Here is a 22,213-nt window from a genome sequence, read left to right on the forward strand (position 1 = left end):
CCTTTTTACTTTAGCCTGCACCACACAAAATATGTTCCAACTCACAGCCTAGGAGTTGAGAAGGGGTTTACTAAACAAAAGAACTGCATCACAAAAGAAGCAGGAGGGGTTGGGAGGGCCAACTGTTGCTGTTTGCAGCTTGTGAGCAGAAGGTTTATTACTGTGCTGCAATTAGGATCCCTAATAGCTGTGATAATGGCTTATGTTTTCATGCAAAAGTACAATTCGAAAGCATAAATTTAAACAGAGAAAGCAGAACACCCTGCTTTGTATATAGCTATATATATACTGTATATAGTATAGCTTTTTGCCATCTCTTTATGGATCTTTAAGACAAAGATTCCAGTAGGAAGAACAGGGAAATTTCATTTCAAAGGTTTGGGAAGCAGAATCCTCCATTTGTTAGTCATACTAAAACATACGTTGTCAAGCTAACACCTTTCTCAAGATTCTTCTATACAATATAAACATTGAAAAAAAATATGGTAGTTTACTTTTACATATAGCGTCAGTAAGAGACAGTGGTTTTCAAGTAACGCTTGGCACTTTTACCTCTTTGCCCAGCTTGAATCAATCAGATTTTTGTCACTGTTTCTTAGGATTGCCTTAGGCCATGTAATCATATTAACAAAATGGACTAGAAGCACTGTCAAATCTTCCCAGTTTTTATACATTAACTTTATTAGACATCTTGTAACAAAGAAAAAAATGTCAAACATGTAAGTAACTCAGTAGTCATTTTAACAACCAAAAGGCTTTCACTTGTCAGTCAAAGTGTAGTATTTGAATGAACATTTCCTTTAAACAAATAGGCCTTCAGGTTTGTTCTGCTGCTGCAGCTTGTGAGACCACACTGCTGTCTTCCTGTGTGGGAAAGCAACCTTTACAAAATACCTGTCACTCAGTAGCTTTTAACTTTTTCGATTTCCAGGTAGTTGTATTTCTTTAGCTGTACAGCCCATCAGGCTGTGATCGCTCATGCATACTGGGGCACAGCATTAGCTCTCTGCACATCAGACCCCACTCTCCTCCACAGAACAACTTCCATTTAAGACACTAATCAGATCTCTGCAGAACAGCTCTTTGCACTCCAAACAGCTAGCTGAGGCCGTTACGTATCAACAGGATGTATTTCTCATCCCATTCGCTGCAGTCAGGAGTAGCACATGCTATTATTTCATCTCTTCTTCTAATCCAGAAAATGAAAGAGCAAGAATGCCATTTGAATACAGATATGACTGAGTGACAGTCAGATGTGTTCTAAATATGCTACCAAGGCAGATTCACACATTGTAAAATTAAAACAAACAGAAATTGTCCAGAGATCGGGGTGAATATCTAAGATGTTGTTAGATGGAAAAATTTGTGTTCTGCTGACAGGCTAACTGTATTTCCTGCCATATGCCAGCACATTTTCTGCCCATCAGAAAGACTTGGCTGGAACATGAATGAAATTTCCCCCGAGCACTTCCAATGACAAATTTCCCTCTTTTAACCTCTCCCAGCACCTGCCCCCTTCTCAAACGTTTGTATATATCCACAGCACATAAAGCAAAGCTGCTGGTGATTTTCAAAGCTGCCCATCTTGATTTTTCACCTAACAGCTTATTTTACTACACAAACATGCAGCCTTTCTGACAGCACATGCTCAGGCAGAGCAGTTCCAGGTTAGGGGTGGGAAGTGACTATCAATGTTGATACCCACCTCGTTCTGTGCAGCCCCATCAAGCATGGGCAGCCACGGAAATCAGTGGAATTTCATACAATGTTATTAACCTAGAATATAATTCACAATGAGCACCAATGTGTAACAGCCCTCATCTACTTCCCCATTTCTTAATCTTACAGCACAAAATTCAATATTGACAGTTAACTTCACCTGCTACGAAGTACTCCCCTGTTCCTCATCTGCTCAGTCTTTCAGTCCATTTCAAGTGCTGGGCAAATGACTTATCAAAATGACAGTAACAAAGCCCTTGGTTCTAGAAGCTCACATGTTTACTTTTAAACGATTATAAAGAAAAAAATGTTAGCACTCAGGAAGTCTTTAGAATCCAAAATCTTCACATCCTTTGTAGAAATTCCAGTGCTTTTCCATTACAGAGCATGGTAGAAACTCCTCTTTACGTACCATTACTATCTCACGGAACTGAAGAACATGCGACAGACCTTCCACTGAGTTGAACTGGACAGAAGAGCCTGTTGAAAATGATTACAGAGTGTGTGTCAGGGTGATGGAAAGCAATCACTGACACTATTATGTACAGTGCTGTTCACAGCTCATTAGAACCAATTAAGTGTTAGCGATCCCTAGGAATCTGTAATGTGTCCTAGGAATCTTGTAGCACAACACCTCAGCCATCTTATTGGTATCTCTCATTTGCAGTCAGACTTCAGGGAGACAAGGGTGGTATGGCACTTTGTAATACTCAGTGTGAGAAATCAGCTGTCCCGACCATTTCCAACTATATCGCAGGAAAATGCAGTTGTAAAGTATTGCTTGAATTTCACGTATTACATCCACAAAGGTGTAAGTTTAGTGTACTTCCCAAAACTAAGGAATCCCTCTCACAGGGAATGCCCTTCCTACAGTCCTGAAAGGACTATATAAAAAGGGAGGCATACACCTGTCTACAAGAAATTCCAGGACTGAACAATAGGCATTTGCAGTATTTAATTTTCTGCTGGACTGAAGCAATTATTGCAGTGCATAAACTTAAGGCACTTCTGTACCTCAGTGCAAGATAAGCTGAAATTTCAGGTTTCACTGTTAAAATCAGTAACAAAGTAACACTGTCAAGATCCAGCAGTAAGAAATGTTACAAGTAATTTTCTCCGTAATCGTACAGACTCCAAAAACACTTGGAACTGTAGTTTTCAGAGTTCCTCACTTCTCTTCAACTTTTGTCTGCACTTTCTCCCTTCAGCTCCCTTGCACAAAATACCAGAGCTGCTGAGCTGCCACAGCCAGCCCAACACAAAAACTGCCAGTGAGGGCAGAACTGTCACCGGTAGCAGGTGTTATCAAGAGAGGGAGGGCTGTCATGGAAGTAGGGATGGCCTCTGTTTAAAACATAAACAAAAAAACCCAACAGACAAGCCACCAACAAAAAACCAGCATTCAGATACTGTTCAAATGTCTCAAGAAGCAAAACAGGATAGGCATTTCAGGATGATTAGATCAGTCATGATAAATACTTGTCAAAATGCAGAGGAAACATGATTGAGGTGACACCAGTTAGTCATTTAGCTTGCACTTACTTCTGGGCTACCACGTGCCACCCCAAGAATTTCCCTTTCTCCATTACCACAGTTTTCCAGTTGTGTCACCTACATTGATCCCAAAATGCAAAATACATTCACTGAACTGACAACATCGGTAGGTCCCAATGCTAAAACAATCAGTGTATCTTGTGGGGTATTACTCCTTTTAATTCCATGTTTCAGTGAGGATTTCCCTGCCGTTTCCTGATTTCCAGGAGCTCACCACCCAAAGCAGTGAAGTGTTAAATTGCTATTAGAAGCAACAGGTCTTGTTCATAAATGCAAATACAGAGTCTTGTGCATAAGGATGTATGTTGCTCCACACCCATCACACCCGCAGCAAAACTGACCAGTAAGAACACAACTGCATTCGGTGTCTTACACCCTCAGTGCATCTTCAGTATGCTTGTGCCATAGCACAGTGCATAATGGAACAAAAAGAATGATCTGATGTTTAGAGTATATTTAAGTGTCTTGGACTACAGCAGAGATGGGCAGGCTGAATACAGTCCCACCAAAGAAACTACATCACAATGCTCCTCACACCACTACAAAGCAGTAGTCAGTCATGCCAAAAGTCAGCTTACAGACTTACCTAGAAATGATGTTTCAAAAGGCTTAAACAGGAATGCTTGTATGGGAAGTCACAAAATAGTTTTAAGGACACTTTCAAGTAAAAATTATCTTAAATGTCAGTATGGTAATTTTTTTAATAAAATAAACTGGCAGAAATTGAGCTGAAATACTGTAATTAATACTGCATCTATAGTGACATCACAGGCATGACTTCAACCTGTTTTGATTTGTTGAAAAAAACTTTTTCATTCTGAAATGTCCACATTTTGTATGCAAATACAGAAAAATTTCTTGACAAAGCCTGAAGTTCATTTAACATCCCATTTTGAGAGATCATAATTGGAGAAAAGACCTTCCTTTCTTTGTAAATGCTCCTCTCAGCACCCTCACTGCAATATTCTGACTTATTTACTAAAAATTCTCAACTCAAATTTGAAAGTGCAATAAAGACATGACCAAATAAATCTATTGAAATAACTTTTTTCAGCAGTTGACAGTTTTCTTTGTTGTTTGCTTTGAGTCAAATTAATGTTTTACCTCTTGGATTAAGATTTTGTAGATGAAATACTAGCATTCGACCATAAATACAACTTTACCTGAGTGACTATTTAAAATCTCTATTCTCTCTAATCTTTGCTTTTCAGTAACTTTAGGTAACAGTCAACAGTTAGCAAAAGCACAGTAATTTATACATCCCACGGCTGTCTTCCTCAGTTTTGACATCAGTGTTTGATATTGAAGTTTCTACATCCACAGACAATCATTTTTCCCCCAGTAGGGATGGATCAGTATTTGAACATCTAGTCCTTGTGTTTCTTCCCCCATATTCTGACACAGCCAACTAATGTCCTTCCCATTTCCATTTTTCTTTCTCAATTCTTTTTCCCTTTTCTATCACCCTTTGCTTACTATTATTTTTAATCTTTCAATACCCACTTTGATGTTTCCTTTCTCCCTTTTGCTGTCTGTTAACTGTCATGCCCTTCCAAAAGACTGACAGCTTATGGGCTGTAAGCTGGGCAGAAAGGCTCCCATACAGCTATCCAAAACTCATCTTAGTGCCTCTGGTACAGAAGAAAGCTTAATAAGGTGAGACACACAAGCAGCATCTTTTTCTGCTTTCCAGCCCTTGCTGTCCTGTTAGGAGCTCTCAATTTTCTGCCATCTTCATGAATTACAAGACAAAGTATCAATCAGTATCAATATCAGATCAAACATTTTCCCCCTAAATCTGGGGAAAACACGTCATCTCTTGGTACTTTTCCCATCCTGCTTGCCAATAGCTTTTCTGTCTCTGTTGGCACCTACTTTAGCCTTACAGTTTTGAAGCCATTCTAAATGTGTTTCAACCTGTGTTTCCATTTTATTACAGCTTTACAAGACCTTGTCTCTGGCTGCTAAGAACCTGAAAACTGTATTTAAGGAGGATTCCCCTTAATGGTGCAACTATTAAAATGTCAGACCAGAATCTCCAGTTGTATAAAGGTTAGTCACCAAAGATTGCAACTTCTGTGCAGAGTCACCACTTTCTGATCATTAAAACAGCCCCTGAAAGATCAGTTCTGAAAAATGCCTATCCCACCAATATTCTCCTTATTTTTCCCAAACAAGAAAAGTGCTGGGACTACCCAGAGATATGGTTAAGCATTTTATATTACTTGTGTAAATTATCTGTAAAAGGATATAAAATGCTCTTGCAGTCTGAGCAATGCATTTGAGTCAACTTACAGGTATCAGTAAATACAGTTTCAATACTTCTGTAAAACACATAATGATTATTAACACATCTGATCTGCAGAATCTGTGGCACAGTCACAGATTTTATTCTTCTCACTCAAACGGACCCGGCTTAGTGCAGGTCATCTAGCCATGAACTACAGATGTGTAAGCAAAGAAAAGTCTAAGAACAACACTTAAAGGTGACAGCATTTGATCTAGAATGCCACAAGAGAGTATTTAAAATAAAAATATGTCTTGAGAGCTTTCAAGTTTCTTGGACCTTATCCACACTTCTCTCAAGAACCTAGAAGCAGAGACCAGTCACAATCCAGGAGTCCCAATAGGTAGTGTCCATTCAGACCAAGTAAGGCCTTGGAAATGACACCCAGTGCTTCACATAAACAATGTTTTTTGATATTCTGATGCTTTAAAAGCTCCTAACTGAACTGAGGCACATTAGCTCTGCCCATGACAGAGGTAATTTTGAAAACAACTTTTATTTCAGCTGATCAAGACCTGGTATCTTGGAAAAAGTGATATCTGTGGACAGATTATCATTGTAAGACTAGATCTTCCTCTTACAAAATAAAAATGCTTTCCTGGTAATTTATTTTAATTTTTTTTCCCCCTCAAAATGCCTTTGCTTTTCTCCAGGTCTCCCCAGTTCTTAACTCACTTCACATGATCTAGATCTTAATTATATTTTCCTCCTGTGAATGCTTAAGTCTAAGATCTCTGCCTTTACAAATCAGTCAGGAAGGAGTGATCTTTTGCTAACCATCAGACATACCATGCCAGTCAGACAACTGAAGTTAAGGTGTCCATCCCCTAAAAGATACAGGCCAGCAGGGATTTTGGCTGATTGCTTTGTGATTCTCTGTGCCCACCCCCATCTTCATTTTGAAAGTACTTTTCCCCCAAGAATTAATACATCAAGTGATCCTAAATTATGCATGTTGCATTTTTTGCATTGGTAGTTATGACCCCTTGAAAAAAATCGAAGGTTATTTATAACATCTTATGAAATAAATAAATCGTTTCAGTTTGGAAGCTACCTAATGGACTACAATGACCAGATACTTCATAGCACAGCTATAATAGTGCCAGAAGCACTTAGAACACCTGACAGTACCTTAGCCTATAGTTCTTTCCTTCACATATCAGACACCATGGATCATTCATAGGTTCAGTTCATCATTTGTGTATAACTAGATTTTGTATAGCAATAATGTGGAACTTAATTCTTTCACAATTCATTATTCTATTCTGTTGCTTCTAGAGAAAATGCTAGATTTGAGAAACTAATATTTCTTCCTCCACTCAATAAAGATTAGTATTCCTCAGAAGTTCATTCTTTCTTTTTGTTCTCCAGTGAGACTGGCAAAAACAATGTCAGAAAGCTGGGGGTGGGGAATTAGGTATCTTGACTCATTCTTCCCTGAAAGCATTTATTCACAGTGGCCTTCCTTGCTACACTCTGTTACAATCTCCATGGAAAAAGGACTTGCAGGTATGATTAAAGACCAAGAATTCATATTTTTTATTCTAAAGCATCAGTTTCGAGGTTTACGCTGGAAGTCTTTATTTTACATTTAACGGGGCTGAAAGTATCGTTCTTACAACACAGACCTGAAGATGTTACACTTTTTTGAGATATACAATTAATAGCAAATCTTTCTGTTTCTAAACATCTTAAAAATATACGATATTAATAATACTTTATAGCTTTCCTGCAAGCATTGCCTAGATAAGTGATATAAATAACAACATATTATTTATTCTCCATTAAAACTTTTGCCTACATCATAATCTTATAGTAACTGTTTTTTCTCCTCTCCTAGATATATTGGGTGTAGGCCTGTTAGTAACAAATACTTCATACGACAGGATACATTCTGATTTATTATTCTTTGGGGTTCTTGGATTGGTGTATTAAGATATTGTTAAGTGTTTTATTTAGCAATATGGGGAACTCAAAACCTCCAATCTATTACATAAATCCATCAATGTTACAATAACCTACCAGGGAAATGAGAACAACTTCAATCTCAGCGGCTCTTACCTTCTTTAGGATAACTATAACATGTTTTTTTTCCTCAAAAGGTGAGCGAAGTACGATTGAAATATATGCAAATACCAACTGCCAAATGTATACAGCCTACCATAAAACAATCTATGTTCAAGACTGAATTTATAAAGAAATAAAATATAAGTACATTTAAAACAAAACATAGTGGCTGATTCCATTTTCCTCACACAAGTATTTTTATACAGCTGTCCAGATGGCCTTTCAATTTCTCAATTGAGTCAATCACTCTAAATATCAAATTACCGAGTTCGAGTTCAACAACAACGAATGCATACACTAGTAGCCTTTATTAAAAGGCTCTAAGATTGATTTAAAACTATTCACAGGAGACTATTTCTTGGTATGACTAGCAGGGAGTAGGTTCCTACCATATGTTTCTTTCTTTTAAAACTTATTCTTTTGAGTTATTATTGTATACTTAACTATATAATCATTCACTTTTATACCCATTTGGAAGGAAAATACTTGGCTCTCTAAAAGTATTTCTAACCATTTTGGAAAACCTGAATTTAACATGTCAAGATAGTGAGTGGATAAGAAGCAGTCCCAGGGGCAACGCTGGGTAATTAAAAACAGAGCACTTCACAATTATTGCAGTTTACAGCACACTGAGATGCAGACTGGAGGAAGCAGAAGACAAAGTATAAACCAAGTTTCAGCTCAGGTCAGAACAGCTATTTGATGGAAGAAGCAATAGCTCATGTTTTTCATGCACTGGCAAAATCTACAGGAGCTGTGATTCATTCAGTGGGCTTTATGTACAGCCTCAGGACAACTTCTAGAGCCTTCTCCTAGGCTATTATTATGTGATGATTTAAGATTGAATCGTTTTGTTTAGAAGCTTTGTCCCAACTTTGTTAAAAGTCACTCCTGGAAAAAAATAAGATTTAAGAGTGATATAACCTCAGTGCTCGCCAGGTAAGATCATCAGCTACTCTCCCAAATGCTTTCATTTGACATTACCAGACTGTGGTGTCACAAAGGTCTGTCTTCTCTGTTTCAGGCAAAGCAGTAGCTGAATGCGCTGGCTCTTCAAGCTTGCTGTTTATCACATTGCCTTTCATTTACTGCTTTCATAAGTACGATAAGAAAAGATAGATGTGTTCTAGGAAAATTATCTACAACAGTTCTGTTTGTCTTAGTCTTCTCTCAGTCTCCATGGGACCACCCAAGCAGATGAAAATATTACAGTGTGGCTGATGAATTAAGAAGATGGGTCAGTTATCAACAGATTTCTTTTATGACTTGTTTTGCAAAGTAAAAAAGCCAGAAAGGCAGTATTTAAAACTCTTGACAAGAAATCAGTTTAGTTACTTTTAGCCAGGCTTGTTAAGGAAACAAGGTTTCTGTATGCAACAAAAAGTCAATGGTTGCAAGTTTTAACAAGCAAGATTTCCACTAGATACATGGGGAAAAAAATTCACCATGAGCATGGTTAAGCACCCAAATATGCTGTACAGACATGTTGTGGATTGTCCATCCTCAAAGATATTCATAATTTAACTGGACAAGGCAGTGAGCCACCTATCTAACTTGGAAGCTAGTCCTACTTCAAACAGGGGGTTGGACGAAAGACCTCCAGAGGCCCCACCTAACCTACGTTAGTCTATGGTTCTGTGCAATCACACCATCACCTAGTTACTTTTGAAGTGATTTGCCAGTTTCAGAAAAACCTGATGGACAGGTAAGAAATGCAGACATTAAATTCTTAGAATCAGCTTCCATGGCATGTAGCCCTTGAAAGCCACTGTTTTTTCCTTTTTTTTTGCCTCTTTTTTGTTTTTTTCCTTTCTTTTTCTTTCTACCCCCCCTTTTTTGCCTTATAAAAAGTGAGGGTTTGGGGGTCTTTCTGGCCACATAGTTCAGCTCTGAGTCAGTCATGCAACATTCTATCTTCTATCTTACTGACAAATAAGAGCAGGTTGAGAATTTTGGAAAGGAAGAGCGTGCAGATGGAAGAAGCCTACATTTCAGTCATGGTATGCAAAGTTACTGGAAAATACACCTTTGTAAATTCTTCTACAAGAACTATGTGCTTCTTTGTAAAGTATGTACCTAAAGCAAATGCCTAGAATTGTAAAGTATTGGTAAATACTTTCTAATATTTTGTCTGCAAGCCTTAAAGAGGAGAAAACAGTTTAGTATCTGCACCTTGACATCTCTCTGAAATGGAAAAACATTAGGATAGATGTTTTGTCTACAATCTCGCTCTGCTTCCAAAGTACAAAATACAAAGAATACACAGTTCATCTCCCTGTCATCTACAGTCACATAATGGGAACATTGTATAGTTGGTCAATATTCTGCTATAGGTAAACAGGAAAACACATGTATTAGATACTAGGATTTTGGTTTTGGAGTTGGATTTTTTTGTGGTTTGTTTGCTTTTTTTTTTAAACACTTCCAAGTGCTTCTCCTCTTCCATATTAGTATCATCATTATTGGTGGTGATGATGAGTCACTACTTAAAAAATACACAATCCAAAAAATTCAAATACCCAGAATCAAGCTCCTTTAAGTCATGCCATTTTGTTAAAAACAAACACCACCAAAAATATAAACTTGGGGTTCTCAGTTTACATCTTGATTTTTCAATTACTAAATTATATTCATCACCTTTTCCAGCTTTCCTCTAAAAACATGAAGATAAGAATAGTAGAGTTTTCCACTGAAAAGGTTTCTGACATAAATCATCTGAGCCTAAGCAGAATCTGGGGCTCTGAACTGGAGTACTATGCAGCACAAAATATATTGCAAATATATTGCAAACTTTGAAGATAATTTCTTTGCATTACAACTACATGGAGCTTTAAACATATTGCAGGAAAAATACACTACAATAGGCTAGATTTGTTGTTTGGACTAATACCAAAGTAATACCTTCAACTGGTTCAAAGATACACAGTGACCCCTCTTTGGAGGAGTCTACAATTTAAAGTCTAATGGAAGCTTCTTGCAAATACATACCTGTGACGTTTACTAGTTGCTCAATTTTACACCTCCCTATGAGGTACTGAAATACTTAATAGCTTTGTTTGGTTCTACTGAAGCAATTAATTTGGGTTTAAATATTCTCCTGCCAAGTCAGCAGTTTCAGCATTGCAACTTTGGACTCGTGCACAAGACATGATAAGACTGACTAGCAAGAAAACTGAATTAACTACCCTTCCATCATTTTCTAGGACTAGTGAAGCCCAGAAAGTAAACTAGTTAAAAGCCAACTTACATAGATGAACTTTACATTAAGAATTTATTTACCATGAAGTAAAGCAGCAATGGCATCATGTATCTGACTGGTTCTTTGGAAACGTAGAGGGCAAATAGAGGGCCAACAAATAGACCAAATCCATTTATGGGCTATGGGGCTTCTCAGGGCACTTCTAAAGCTCCATTTAAGAGACCCAATTAAATACTCATGCTGAGACACTTGTTTTTAAAGGAATTTCATTCTTAACTAGGAACTTGCTTTTCACAGTTTGCTTTCAAAAATACTTTTGGTCAGACTATGAAAACCAAAAAGCTTCTGCACAGAACTGAATGCAAATGATTTGGGTTCTATAAGCTAGATGTGGAAACTGGTCTGGTGCTTAAATCTTTCTAAAAGTTATACTGCATGTTAAGCAGTTTCTTCCTTCAGTTAGCAGAGTAATTGTAGTAGGTATAAGCAAAAATGTAAATACGGAACATTTCTGTAAATTTCCAATTTATTAATTTTTATTCTACTATGAATCTTTAATTTTGCATAACCCCCACTCTCTGTTAGTGGTTACCTTTGCTACAAACACTCTTGCTGTAACAGTTCCTACACAGGATTGAGCACTCGAGTGGCAAGGACCAATCCAACCCATCAGCAGAGTCACCATTTTCCCCTAGGACTCTTTCCCTCTCACACACAAGTCAATTGCATACCACCTACTTTTTTTTTTTCCTTTTGTATCTCTTGTATAGCCCTTGCACCAATCATTAGGTTTTTAGGCAGTTTAAAAAAATCTTACTCTTAAATCCCTTGGTAACATCTGCTCCTCTTTCAGCACATGGCAATTTTTTCACAACTTCTGTTTGTGGCAAGGATGGAGTTTTTGGCTGTATGTGGCTCAGATCAAAGCTCCCAAGATGCTGCGCAATGGAGACAGGACCAGGACTCTGATGGTGCTGGTTATGGTTGCTGGGGTCCCTTGTGGTAAAATTATTTCCTGAGAGTATAAAAAGATCAAGACAACTTTTTTCTAAGAAAAACAGTATCATTTAACACTGGTGCTTTAATGATTTTATGCATAAAGCAGTTAGGTTTTTTATTTTTGTTGAAGGTAAACGCTGAAATTTTCAATTAGCCTTACACCACCTAACACTTATAAAGCCAGACTTCGCTCCTTTACTTGCCCAGCCGTAGCTGCTGCAAGATGATTGAGACATTCCCTTTTATCAAAAATATATGTCTTCCTTGTCAAAATCATACTAGATGCCACGCAAATTTAACTTTAAAAGTAGCCTTCTAAATATATGTGTGTTTCACTGCTTATCTCAAGGGAAACACAAACATACAGTAACACATACAATCACAGCAAAACGATTATCATTGGCTTTCATCCAACCTTATTGAGCTCAGCCACCCATTTTATGCTAGATACTTGAAGTAATGCTAACATAAGCCTTCTGAAACAGCTCCCATGGTCCAGCCATGAAGAAATCATCTGGATTCCATCGAAACCACTCTTTTATTCCACACAGCTTTGGGATCTTTCATGAACTAAAGATAAGCAAGAGTTGTTCTAATCTTTAGAGGTGGCTAATGGTTATTAAAGGCAGTAAGGAATTGCCAGAGCACAAGAACTGCACTAGTCATGCTGTTTTCCAAAGACCATCTCCTGAAATAGCAGTCTGCAAAATGAATGTACATACCAGGCTTACTGTAACAACTGGATATGCTTTTATTTTAGGCCACTTTGCTGGAATTTCAATATGAAGTATCTGACACCTACATCTGCTCTTCAGCGGACATCTGCTCTTCAGATGACATCTGCTTCTGAGTCCTTGTTATTCTTGGTCATTTTTAGCAAATATTACATCATCATTACATGTATCAGAAAGCACAGAGGAATAAATTCCAAGCCATATAATCACTGTTTCTTATGCTTTCCTATATACGGATAGCCTAAAAGTACTGTTTATTTTCTTAATGTTCAGTTCTCATTCAGACTTGAATACAGTAATTTCTGCTTTTTGCTAACATGATCCTGGAAGAGACTAAAGGCTCAGACTCAAAGAAGACATGAAGGGACATGAACTGAAAATTAGTTAGGATTTAGATGACTAATTCCAAAATCTTCTTTTTCTTTTTTAATTAAAGCTTCTGTTAAATACCTGCATTGGTCTGGGACTGCTTTACTTTATGGACTCTTCAAGTTTTTTGCATTAACATTCCTCAGGTACCTAAAAATCTGCTACTATACAAATCTTGAAATATCTTAATCTCAACCAAGCTGAAAAGCTGGGAAATTTCTTATGCAGTCAGCCACAGAACAGCAATTCCTTCACCTGTTTTGCCTAGGGACTTTGATTTGGTAGAGGTTCTTAGGACATGCTTCCCAAATTGGGCTCTATAGAAGTTCAGTGGTAGCTGCTTCTTTCTGTTAAAAGACGGCTAGATACAGCCACTACCTGTATCATTTTCTTCCCATCTCCCCATCCTCTTCATACAGTAGCTCAATAAACACTGAACTAAGATATGGGAAGCTGGATGGCATGTGGGCAAGGGGTATTTAATAAAACACCATTCTCCTCCAAAAATGCTCAGATTATCAGGACCCAATTGTCTTTTTTAATGATGCTCTGGGATGCATAGAAAAAAATTAAATTCATTAATACAGTAAGCAGATGCAGGATTAAATTCTACTGTAAAATACACACATGTAAGTATATTAGAAAGATAAAAGAGTGCCTAGGAATGTCCCCAGGCAAGCAGCACAGAATAGCTCTCATCCACACAGGGTCTCATCCATCACACACACAAAAGCAAACTTTCCTGTGCTTTTGAGCAGGCAAGCTGCAAGCAAGCCCACTGGGAACAGCCATTGGAACAAGCTAACTCCTGAAGAGGGCCTGGAAACCGTTTGGGAACTGCCCAGTGCCCACTGCTGTTCTCACAATACAACTGTGCAGATTAACTCTCTTATGGAACAATTTAAGGCACTATTTATTTTCCTACCATATATCTGGCCATATAGTACTTGAAATAAAACCAAGACTGAGAACACTTTGGCTTTCCCTCACTCAGTTTCTCACCTAGGGCTAACAGTCAGGCATTACTGTGATCTTCCAATTACATGTGACAAAAGACTTCCTTAAATACTCTTTCCCAGATTACCCTGGGCTATTTGTGAAAAACAGGGGGGAAAAAAAACATTTACTGATATTCAGACTGATTTGGGTTTTTCAGGAGTATTTTTGAATAAATGGATTTCTCTCTTGTAGAATGTACAATGTGTATCATAATTTTTCCGTGAGAGGAATAATTCACAAGAACTAGTGAAATAGTCAAAAGTCTATTAAAAAGTCAGATTAAATCAATTTTTAAGTCACTTACACTTGGTATAAACTTAAGTTACTGAAGCAGGGCAATGTAAACTTGTGATCTGGATGCTCTTAGCCTGAAGCAAATACCAGTAGAACATGGTAGTCTGAATATCAAAGTAGTTATTTTAAATTACTATATTTTAATTTACTTTCACTATGTTAAGAACAGACTAAGCCTGTATTTCAGTTCACACGAGGGGCAGTTGTCCCATCAAATTAACAGAACCAATCACAAAAGCTTTTCAGACTCCAAGTGTGACTGGCTGTCAAGGGGACTTGTGTTTTCCTGGGAACACATTACTTATCAAAATTAGGTTGAAGTTCTCAAGTCTGCCACGCAGTTCTGAAAAAATTGTTCAATGTCATTTTGTCATGTTGTTGCCTAAACTTCTGAACTATTGAACTCTGATTTAGTGTTTTGTAGATGAGAAGGAAAATGAAGTCCCATATGTGGATTTGGGTTTTTTTGTCTTGAGAAATGATCATGAAAGAAGAAAGAAATAGAAATTGATGATATTTTCTAATGTAGTATAGATGATGATGATGGAAGATAAAAAGAAATTGTCAGTGTTGTTCTGCTTGCAGTACTGTGAAAAGGTATCTGAAAGTGAAGAATGAAGAAGAGGATGTGCAACTGATGGTTTCAGCATAGTGTTGTTGATAATAGGGTGAGATTTTTGCCCAAGGAAAAAGAATGGTGTTGGAGAAAGCTCAGGAACAGAATGAGAGGATAAATGACTTTTACTACTTTGTTTGTGGGGTAGTCAGCTCCAGATACAAGAAGAAAGTTGCAAAAAGCAGATGGCATGTCTGGAACGTCAATATTTCAGTTGATAGAAATTGCTTATATGGTTTATAGTAACAGAGAGGAATTGAAAACAAACAAACCAAAACAACCAAACACAAGAGAGAAACAGAATGAGAAAGTAAAGAAAAAGTAACAAAATGCTGCAGTTCTGGCAGCTGCATTTACCCAAGCCCAAACCTCATCTCAGGGAATAGGTTTCCTGTGAGAACAAGGGTGTGGAAGAGGACAAAGAATAGGAGGAAGTATAAGGAATAGAATCCCTCTGAGGAAAGATCAGTGCATGTGATCCTGTGCCAAACCAACCGAGCTAGAGAGGAATAAAATGGGATTTACATACACCTTGGAGACCCCAGTCTAGTGGGAAAGTAGAAAGGATGAATAGATCTTTAAAGAAACAATTGGCTAAACTGTGTCAAGAAACTAATTTAAACATCGATAGACATTTTACCTTTTGCTTTAATGAGAATCAGAATTACCCCAAAAGTGAAGAAAAGGTGAGCCCACTTGAAGTATTATATGGAAGACCTTGTGCTGTAAATTTAACAGGAAAGGAAGACCAAATGCATATTTCTGGTGATTGGGTGTTAATTGAATATATATTGTCTTTGGGAAAGACTCTTCCATCATTGTACATGTATATTCAACAGAGAGCACCTGTATCACTGGATGTGCTGGTGCACCCTTTCCAACCCTGGAGATCAAGTGTATCTTTGAACTTGGAAGGATAAGCCTTTGAAGGAGCCATGGAAAGGACCATATTTAGTACTAGTGATAACTAATACTGCAGTAAAACTTAAAGGAATTGATTCTTGGATCCATTACACCAGGATTAAAAGGAGTCCTGAAGAAAAGTGGAAATCAGAAGCAGCAGCTCCTCTGAAACAAAAACTCAAAGAGATTTTAATGAATTGTTCTTGGACTGAAATAAGACCCTATATAGAAATGGATTGTATACAGGGAGGTTTGAGTTTGTTAATATGATTTCTTTGTACATACTTGTTCAAATATGTTTTATAGATGTATAAGATTTTGCCTGTTATGTGGCATGACAAATTCTCAAATTCAGTGGGATCAGGAGAAACCCACAGACTCAAAACTTCATAATGATCCAGAAAACCATACAGATAGGCAATAAAATTAATTGTTGGGTATGTACCCATTTATGGAACCCAGGTATTTGTGGGGCACTACCCACATTGTGATTGGTCAATGCAACTGATGAACCCGTCAGAATCAACTATGAGTAAGTACCATAATGTTCCATTGGGGACCGAGTAGCACTGGATCATGGCAGTGTAGCATGACAAGCTTTACCATCGAGAAGGTCAGGTACTTGTACAAGGGATGTGATTTTTCCCAAAATGACTAGAGTTGAGAAATAGGATAATAATCTCTGGTTAAGAACTTACCTGCAGAGATACACGTGGAGTCAAAAACCCCCTTACAGAAAGACCCACTGGATTCCATTCTTTTGCTAGGTGGGTTATTCCTTGGTCAGGGGTTGCTGAATTAGAAAATGCAATGATAAATATATCTGCAGTAATGGAAGAGATAGCCAGTGACACTGCAGATGCCATAAAGGCTTTGCATGAAGAAATTTCAGAAATAGCTTGAATGGCATTAGATACAACGTTGGCACCTCAAGGCTGGGTTTGTATTATTATTAATACTAATTGTTGCGTGTATGTGAATCAAAGTGGGAGAACTAGCAAGTTACAAGAGATTTGGATACATACTAAAATCTTGCATAAGATTTAAAAAGATTACACCTCTTACGGATTTCAAAAGTTTAGAATTGGCTAACATCCTGCTTTCCTGATTTACACCCATGGATTAAGAAGTTAATTGTAATATGGTACTCATGATTGTTATATTTGTATGCTCTTGTGTTATTTTATGGTGAAGTGTTGTACTGCTGCAATTGAGAGAAATTCAGAGAGGGTGGGACTTATTTGATATATGGATATATAAAAAAATAAGTCCCAAAGGGGAGAATAGCTGCCTAAATTCCCAAATTATCGAACTCTGATTTAGTGCTTAACTATATGTTAAACAAGCATGTGCACAAGGTTTAGGTCAAGCTGACCCACCCTCTCAAGTTGTCAAAATTGATGAATGAAAGGACTTCTAGTCAAGTGAGTCAGCCTTGGGAAACAAAGAACAGATGGGGAAAAGAACACCGTTATCTAAATTATGCAGAAAGAAGCTTCCAAGTGAGAAAGTTCTAGCGGCAAGAGAAGACAAGCTGATAAGGTGTTGCAACCCACAGAACATCAGTTGAAAGCAGGACAAAGGTAACTGTGGTAATGGTAGATGGTGACCTCCAACTCAAATAGCACCCCCAACTCCCCACCCACCCACCCACCCACCCACTCGGCAAGAAGGCAAAACCCTGCTTGGGGAGCATGTGTACCTAGTTAGTGAAAAACTTCAGTACTGCTATCTGAGGATGTGTACTAATTTGCATTAGAAGTGAGAAACTTGTAACCAATCCTTTGCTGAATGAAAATGAATATGTAATGTACCATGAATATGCAAGTACTGTACTGTATATAATGTGTACTCTCGAGTAACTTGGTGTGCATGTTAGGAGGAAAGATCCCTCATGCACTCAGCACTGCAATAAACCAACATCGGCTTTCTAAACTATCATTTGGTTTGAAGAGTTTTCTTGGTTATGATTTTCAGTAACAATATCAATGCACTCTGTTTCTTATGACTGCTTATTTTTAGACAGTAGAATATCCCCCTAGTTATTACTGCTGCTTGGGCTTATCTGAGTTTCCAACAAAACAAAAAATCATTAAATTAGCTTATTAAAACCTCCACTATATATTGAATATTTTTAATGTAAAATGCTAGATAAATATTTTTTACAACCAAGTCATTAGTAATTGCTCTCTTCACACAACCAATTCATGGAAGAAAAGAAACTTCTTTATAGAGTCTAAGTTCTGGCACTATTTATATTTCAAGCCTAAGATCTGTGATAAGCATGTAGCTCAGAAAAAAAATGAGAAAGCAATAGAGAAATTTTGGAATTTAAGCTCTTTAGCAATAACTTTCTGCTGCTTCCTGTCACGTTGAGTATTAGATTTTAAGTGGTACATACCCAAACGCTCTCTTTCTTGTGATGGTAATTCCAAATCGCTAGAAACTGGTACTTCTTCAACAAGAAATTTTGACAACTGTGTCCCTAGGTATGTAACCTGTACAAACAAATCTAAATACGTAACTGGTCATTTTAAGTAGTGTTTTTTCTGCTAGGTAAAAATTTCACTTTTCTTACAAAACTAAGTTTATGCACTTAACAGTCTAATCTGTGTCTGTCAAGATTCAGGCAGGAATTCCTCTAATTTGAATTCTAAATGAAAAAAAGCCTAATACAACCCATCTGCAAAGCCCTCTAAACTCTGCCAGTATTTTTGCAACATTTGTCCCTGACACCCTGACATTTCAGTAAGCTTTCTCCTTTTTATTCTAACTACCTTCCAGCTCTTTCTGTCAGTCTCTTAATCATCTTTACTCTTTCAAAGCACTGATAGGTTACTGAGTGGGCATTCCACATTCTCTCAACACTCATGACTAGTTCATCACTGTACAACTACAGCTATGTAGCTCTTTCTTTGATGCTTATTCATTCAGAACAAGAAGACTTTTCAAAATATAGGCTTGTACCCTCTTTTGCTTTAAGAATAGTAAGGAGAGCCAGATAAGTGAAATTTGTTATTGCCATTTATTATTGCTATTTTGGGGAGTAAAATCAGGCCTACCTTATTCCACACATACTTTCGTGTCACAGAAATATCACTTCCTAGCAGGTCTTTAACCCACTGAACTGGATTCTGCAGTATTTTTCTCTCACTGGTTCTGATCTTGCCATTGTTTAAGAGCGTGGCTTTAAGGCTAAATTCCTAAAAAAGAAATATTAAGAAATAATTTTCAACTCATAAATTAACAAATGTGAATTAGCATCCTTAAAACATGAAAAAATGCTGAAGAGCAATATAGCTGAAAAGTTGCAGCCAATTCTGTTTTTCTCTGAAAAAAGTTAAAGAATTTAATGCCACTATCACAAACTGTGGCATAAAAAATGATGTTTTGACCACACAGACCCCACTGTCAGAGGACAAATCTCCCTATGTGTGTTTTGAGCTGTATTTGCATCTTAGTTCTTCTTACACATGCCAAGGCTGTGAATAAATTAATTAGCAACACTGAACTCAGGAACTCACAGGAGGCAAGTCTGCGCAGCAAGAAACTGTTACTCAAATGCAATCTGCCTTCTATGTGTGGAACAAGTGCATGTCACAGTGGAATTCCAGCAATGATTCAAAGATGGAATATATTTGCATTAAAACTTCACTGGTGTCAAGGGACATCACTTGCATGCTTAAGGAAGAACCTGACAGCCTTATCTTATGCAAAATTAAGTATAAAAGAACTTACTGTTACTGCCTGTTTGATAATGCTAATACAGCCCAGTTCTGCAAACATATATGCACCTCCAAAAGCACAGCTTACTGTTGTTTATAATTCAGTAAACTATAGTTTTGTTATACTGGTCTTGTTAGGCTAACAAGCTAAATAATGCAAAAATTAGCTGTTGATATACTATGTTGGAACTTAGTAAGGTTGCTTAGCATGCAGGAGGTTAAACAATCAGAATAAGAGAATGATCCACCACCAAATATTGAACTGCCTCCTACCATACCCACCGGCTTGGAGTATCTATCAGAATCTGAGTCAAGATGATTAAATATACAAAAAATATTTGTATATTTTGATGAACACTCAATCCAGTTCACAGCTTCATAGCTCAGGTCTACAGTGTTCAACAGGTGCATTCTGCCTGCCCAAAGCTCACCTTAAGTTGTATGTTGTTAGCAAATACGCTTCTATAATGATAAAGAAGGAAACTACTGATCATCTCCTTTTTGCAACACAACAGACAGACTTCTAAACTTCAGTATCTATAGCACTGTCTTCCAAAACTTAAATTAGTGTCATTTTCATTCTAGTAAAAAATCCCTGACTTCTTTACACTCCAAATGTCAACATTCCAATACAGTGTTCCTTAAGATCCACAGGCATCAAACTAGTATCACAGATACCAGTCTTGAGAAATGACAGAAATCATAATGAATTCTTCAGGTTCAGAGGAATATTACATGTCCTTTAAAGAAAAGAAGCATGTGTATTTACACCTATGACATGGCCCAATGCAGAGGCTCGTGACTTACTCATGCTGCCTTATGTTACGAAACACAAAGCCACAGGAAATAGCCACTCTCAGCAGAAAAGTACTCCCAAGGACACATAGGTACAGAAAAAGGAGCCTTATCTACGTTAAATGTACCTGGTGAGTTGGTTGAAAAGAACTTTTCATGCTTTAGTCATTAATTAATTCATAATTATGTTGCCCTGGAATTTAACTATCTAGAAGCTGGGAATTCAGTCAGTAATTCCATCGCTTGCTCAATACTAAGCCACTTCCCCAGCAGCTGCCTTGCAAATCCGCTCTGTATTTGGAGGCACAGGGACACTTTTGTATGCAAAAAAGGACTTGTTTTGGATATTTATTTTTTTTTGGTGCAAATATGCTTATACCAGACTGTAAACTATAGAACCAGCTGGCATGTAAGCAAGTAGTTTTGCATATATTCATCTCTACCACAGCACTATGAAATCCTTGATGTCATATTTCTTTATTTGAGGGACTTTGATAGTTGCTTCTAAGAATCACATTAAGTTGTAAAAACCTCAACATTCTTGCTCCTTCCAATATGAAAGTCAGGTATTACACAACGTAGAGCAACCAACAATTCCACACTGGTTCTAGCAATTAGAAATGTTAACAAACTGAGAATGCAGTTAAACACAAATTTTACATATGCAGTGTTTTGGGTGTTAAAATTATGGGCCAACAGAAGATATATGCTATAGCATTTTCCCTCAAAACTCATGAAAGTGTATCTGTAACCAAGAATTTTCAATATTAAGTGCTGAAGATGCAGATTAAACCATAAGAACTGTTGTTTCACCATTTTAGTGGGTGGTTTTATTATATGCTAACATTAACACTATTCTATCTCAACAATTACCTTCAGTTTGAATTCTAAAACATCTTCCCCTGGCTCAATCCTTCCCAATTCAAGTAGATCTATCAATTGAAGGGGTTTCCTATTTTTTCTTCCACACCTCACTTGTTTCTGTTCACATTCTTGATTACTATTGCTCTGGGAAGATTTCTCACCAAAGTTTACTGGATAATCTGTTTTTGGTATAAGATTTGTAAGCACTGAGCCAGCATTACATGAGTTCTCACTACTCTGAGGGATCACTTGCTGCAGAGTATTAGGGAAGTTCTTTGTAGATGTTGACAAAATTACTTGCTGCTGCTGCTGGAAAGCTTCTTTCTTATATACATATCTGTGTAGGTTCCCATCTGTAAGAACCTGCTGGCAGTCACTGCCTGGCTGACAGACATTGTTATTGACAACAGTGCCTCGGGGTCCTACAATATTTAATGCATTGGTCACTGAAGTGGGGGTTAAAGACTTGTTTCCTTGTTCTGCAAAGGGTACACAATCAATGTCTTTTTGCTGTGAACGCTTCACTTTAGCAGTGGAAACAGTATGTTCTGAAGGCAATGTCACCACTTCTACAGCATTTGTCAGCTTTGACATGTTGTCAAAGGGATATTCTCTTACACTGTTTTCAGATGCCAAAGCATGATCAGAAGCCTCTTTCCTTGTAATTGCTTCTTTATTTGCTCCTGTCTCATCCAAGAAGCTGTGTGGATGTCGGCTGCTTTCCTGAGCTGGAAATCTATTTTCTAAAAAGAGAGGTGCTTCTACTCTGTTTCCATTAGGCATGCTGGCACCAAGCCCCATGTTAAATGCAACTACCTCAGGACACACAATTTCATCAGCAGTTAAACTTTGTCTTTTATCATTTGCATGGGAAACTAAGTTTGCGATTTGCTTCTCTGAACATGATGCACTGAACACTTGCTTTGTTTTTCTGTAATTTTGTGATTTCTGGACGAATTCTTCCTGGTTTTGCCTAGAAGCAAGGTTATCTGATTGTTTCCTCAGTGCTCCTTTTTTAAAAGATTCCACTGAAGACCTACAGAAAATTATAAAAGTAAGAGTAAGGACATCAGAGTTACTGTAAACACA

General features: G+C 37.5%; 1 protein-coding gene across 2 annotated transcripts in view; it reads right to left on the reverse strand.

The window, feature by feature from the left end:
* Positions 1–656: 656 nt before the first annotated feature.
* ANKRD31 (ankyrin repeat domain 31) overlaps positions 657–22,213 on the reverse strand; it is a 75,354-nt gene continuing 53,797 nt past the window's right edge. Inside the window, exons 21-25 of one of the 2 annotated variants that reach the window (XM_056323818.1) lie at positions 21,743–22,160; positions 18,803–18,943; positions 18,142–18,238; positions 11,644–11,841; positions 657–2,199 (exon numbers count right to left, since the gene is read on the reverse strand). In XM_056323818.1, coding sequence (XP_056179793.1) covers positions 2,048–2,199; positions 11,644–11,841; positions 18,142–18,238; positions 18,803–18,943; positions 21,743–22,160 — 1,006 coding nt within the window. In that variant the 3' untranslated portion in view covers positions 657–2,047. Of the gene's footprint in view, positions 2,200–11,643; positions 11,842–18,141; positions 18,239–18,802; positions 18,944–21,133; positions 22,161–22,213 lie in introns of both variants that reach the window. The other variant, XM_056323817.1, reaches the window with a different exon arrangement.

The sequence above is a fragment of the Falco biarmicus genome, chromosome Z (assembly GCF_023638135.1).
Source record: "Falco biarmicus isolate bFalBia1 chromosome Z, bFalBia1.pri, whole genome shotgun sequence".
NCBI classification, from domain to species: domain Eukaryota; kingdom Metazoa; phylum Chordata; class Aves; order Falconiformes; family Falconidae; genus Falco; species Falco biarmicus.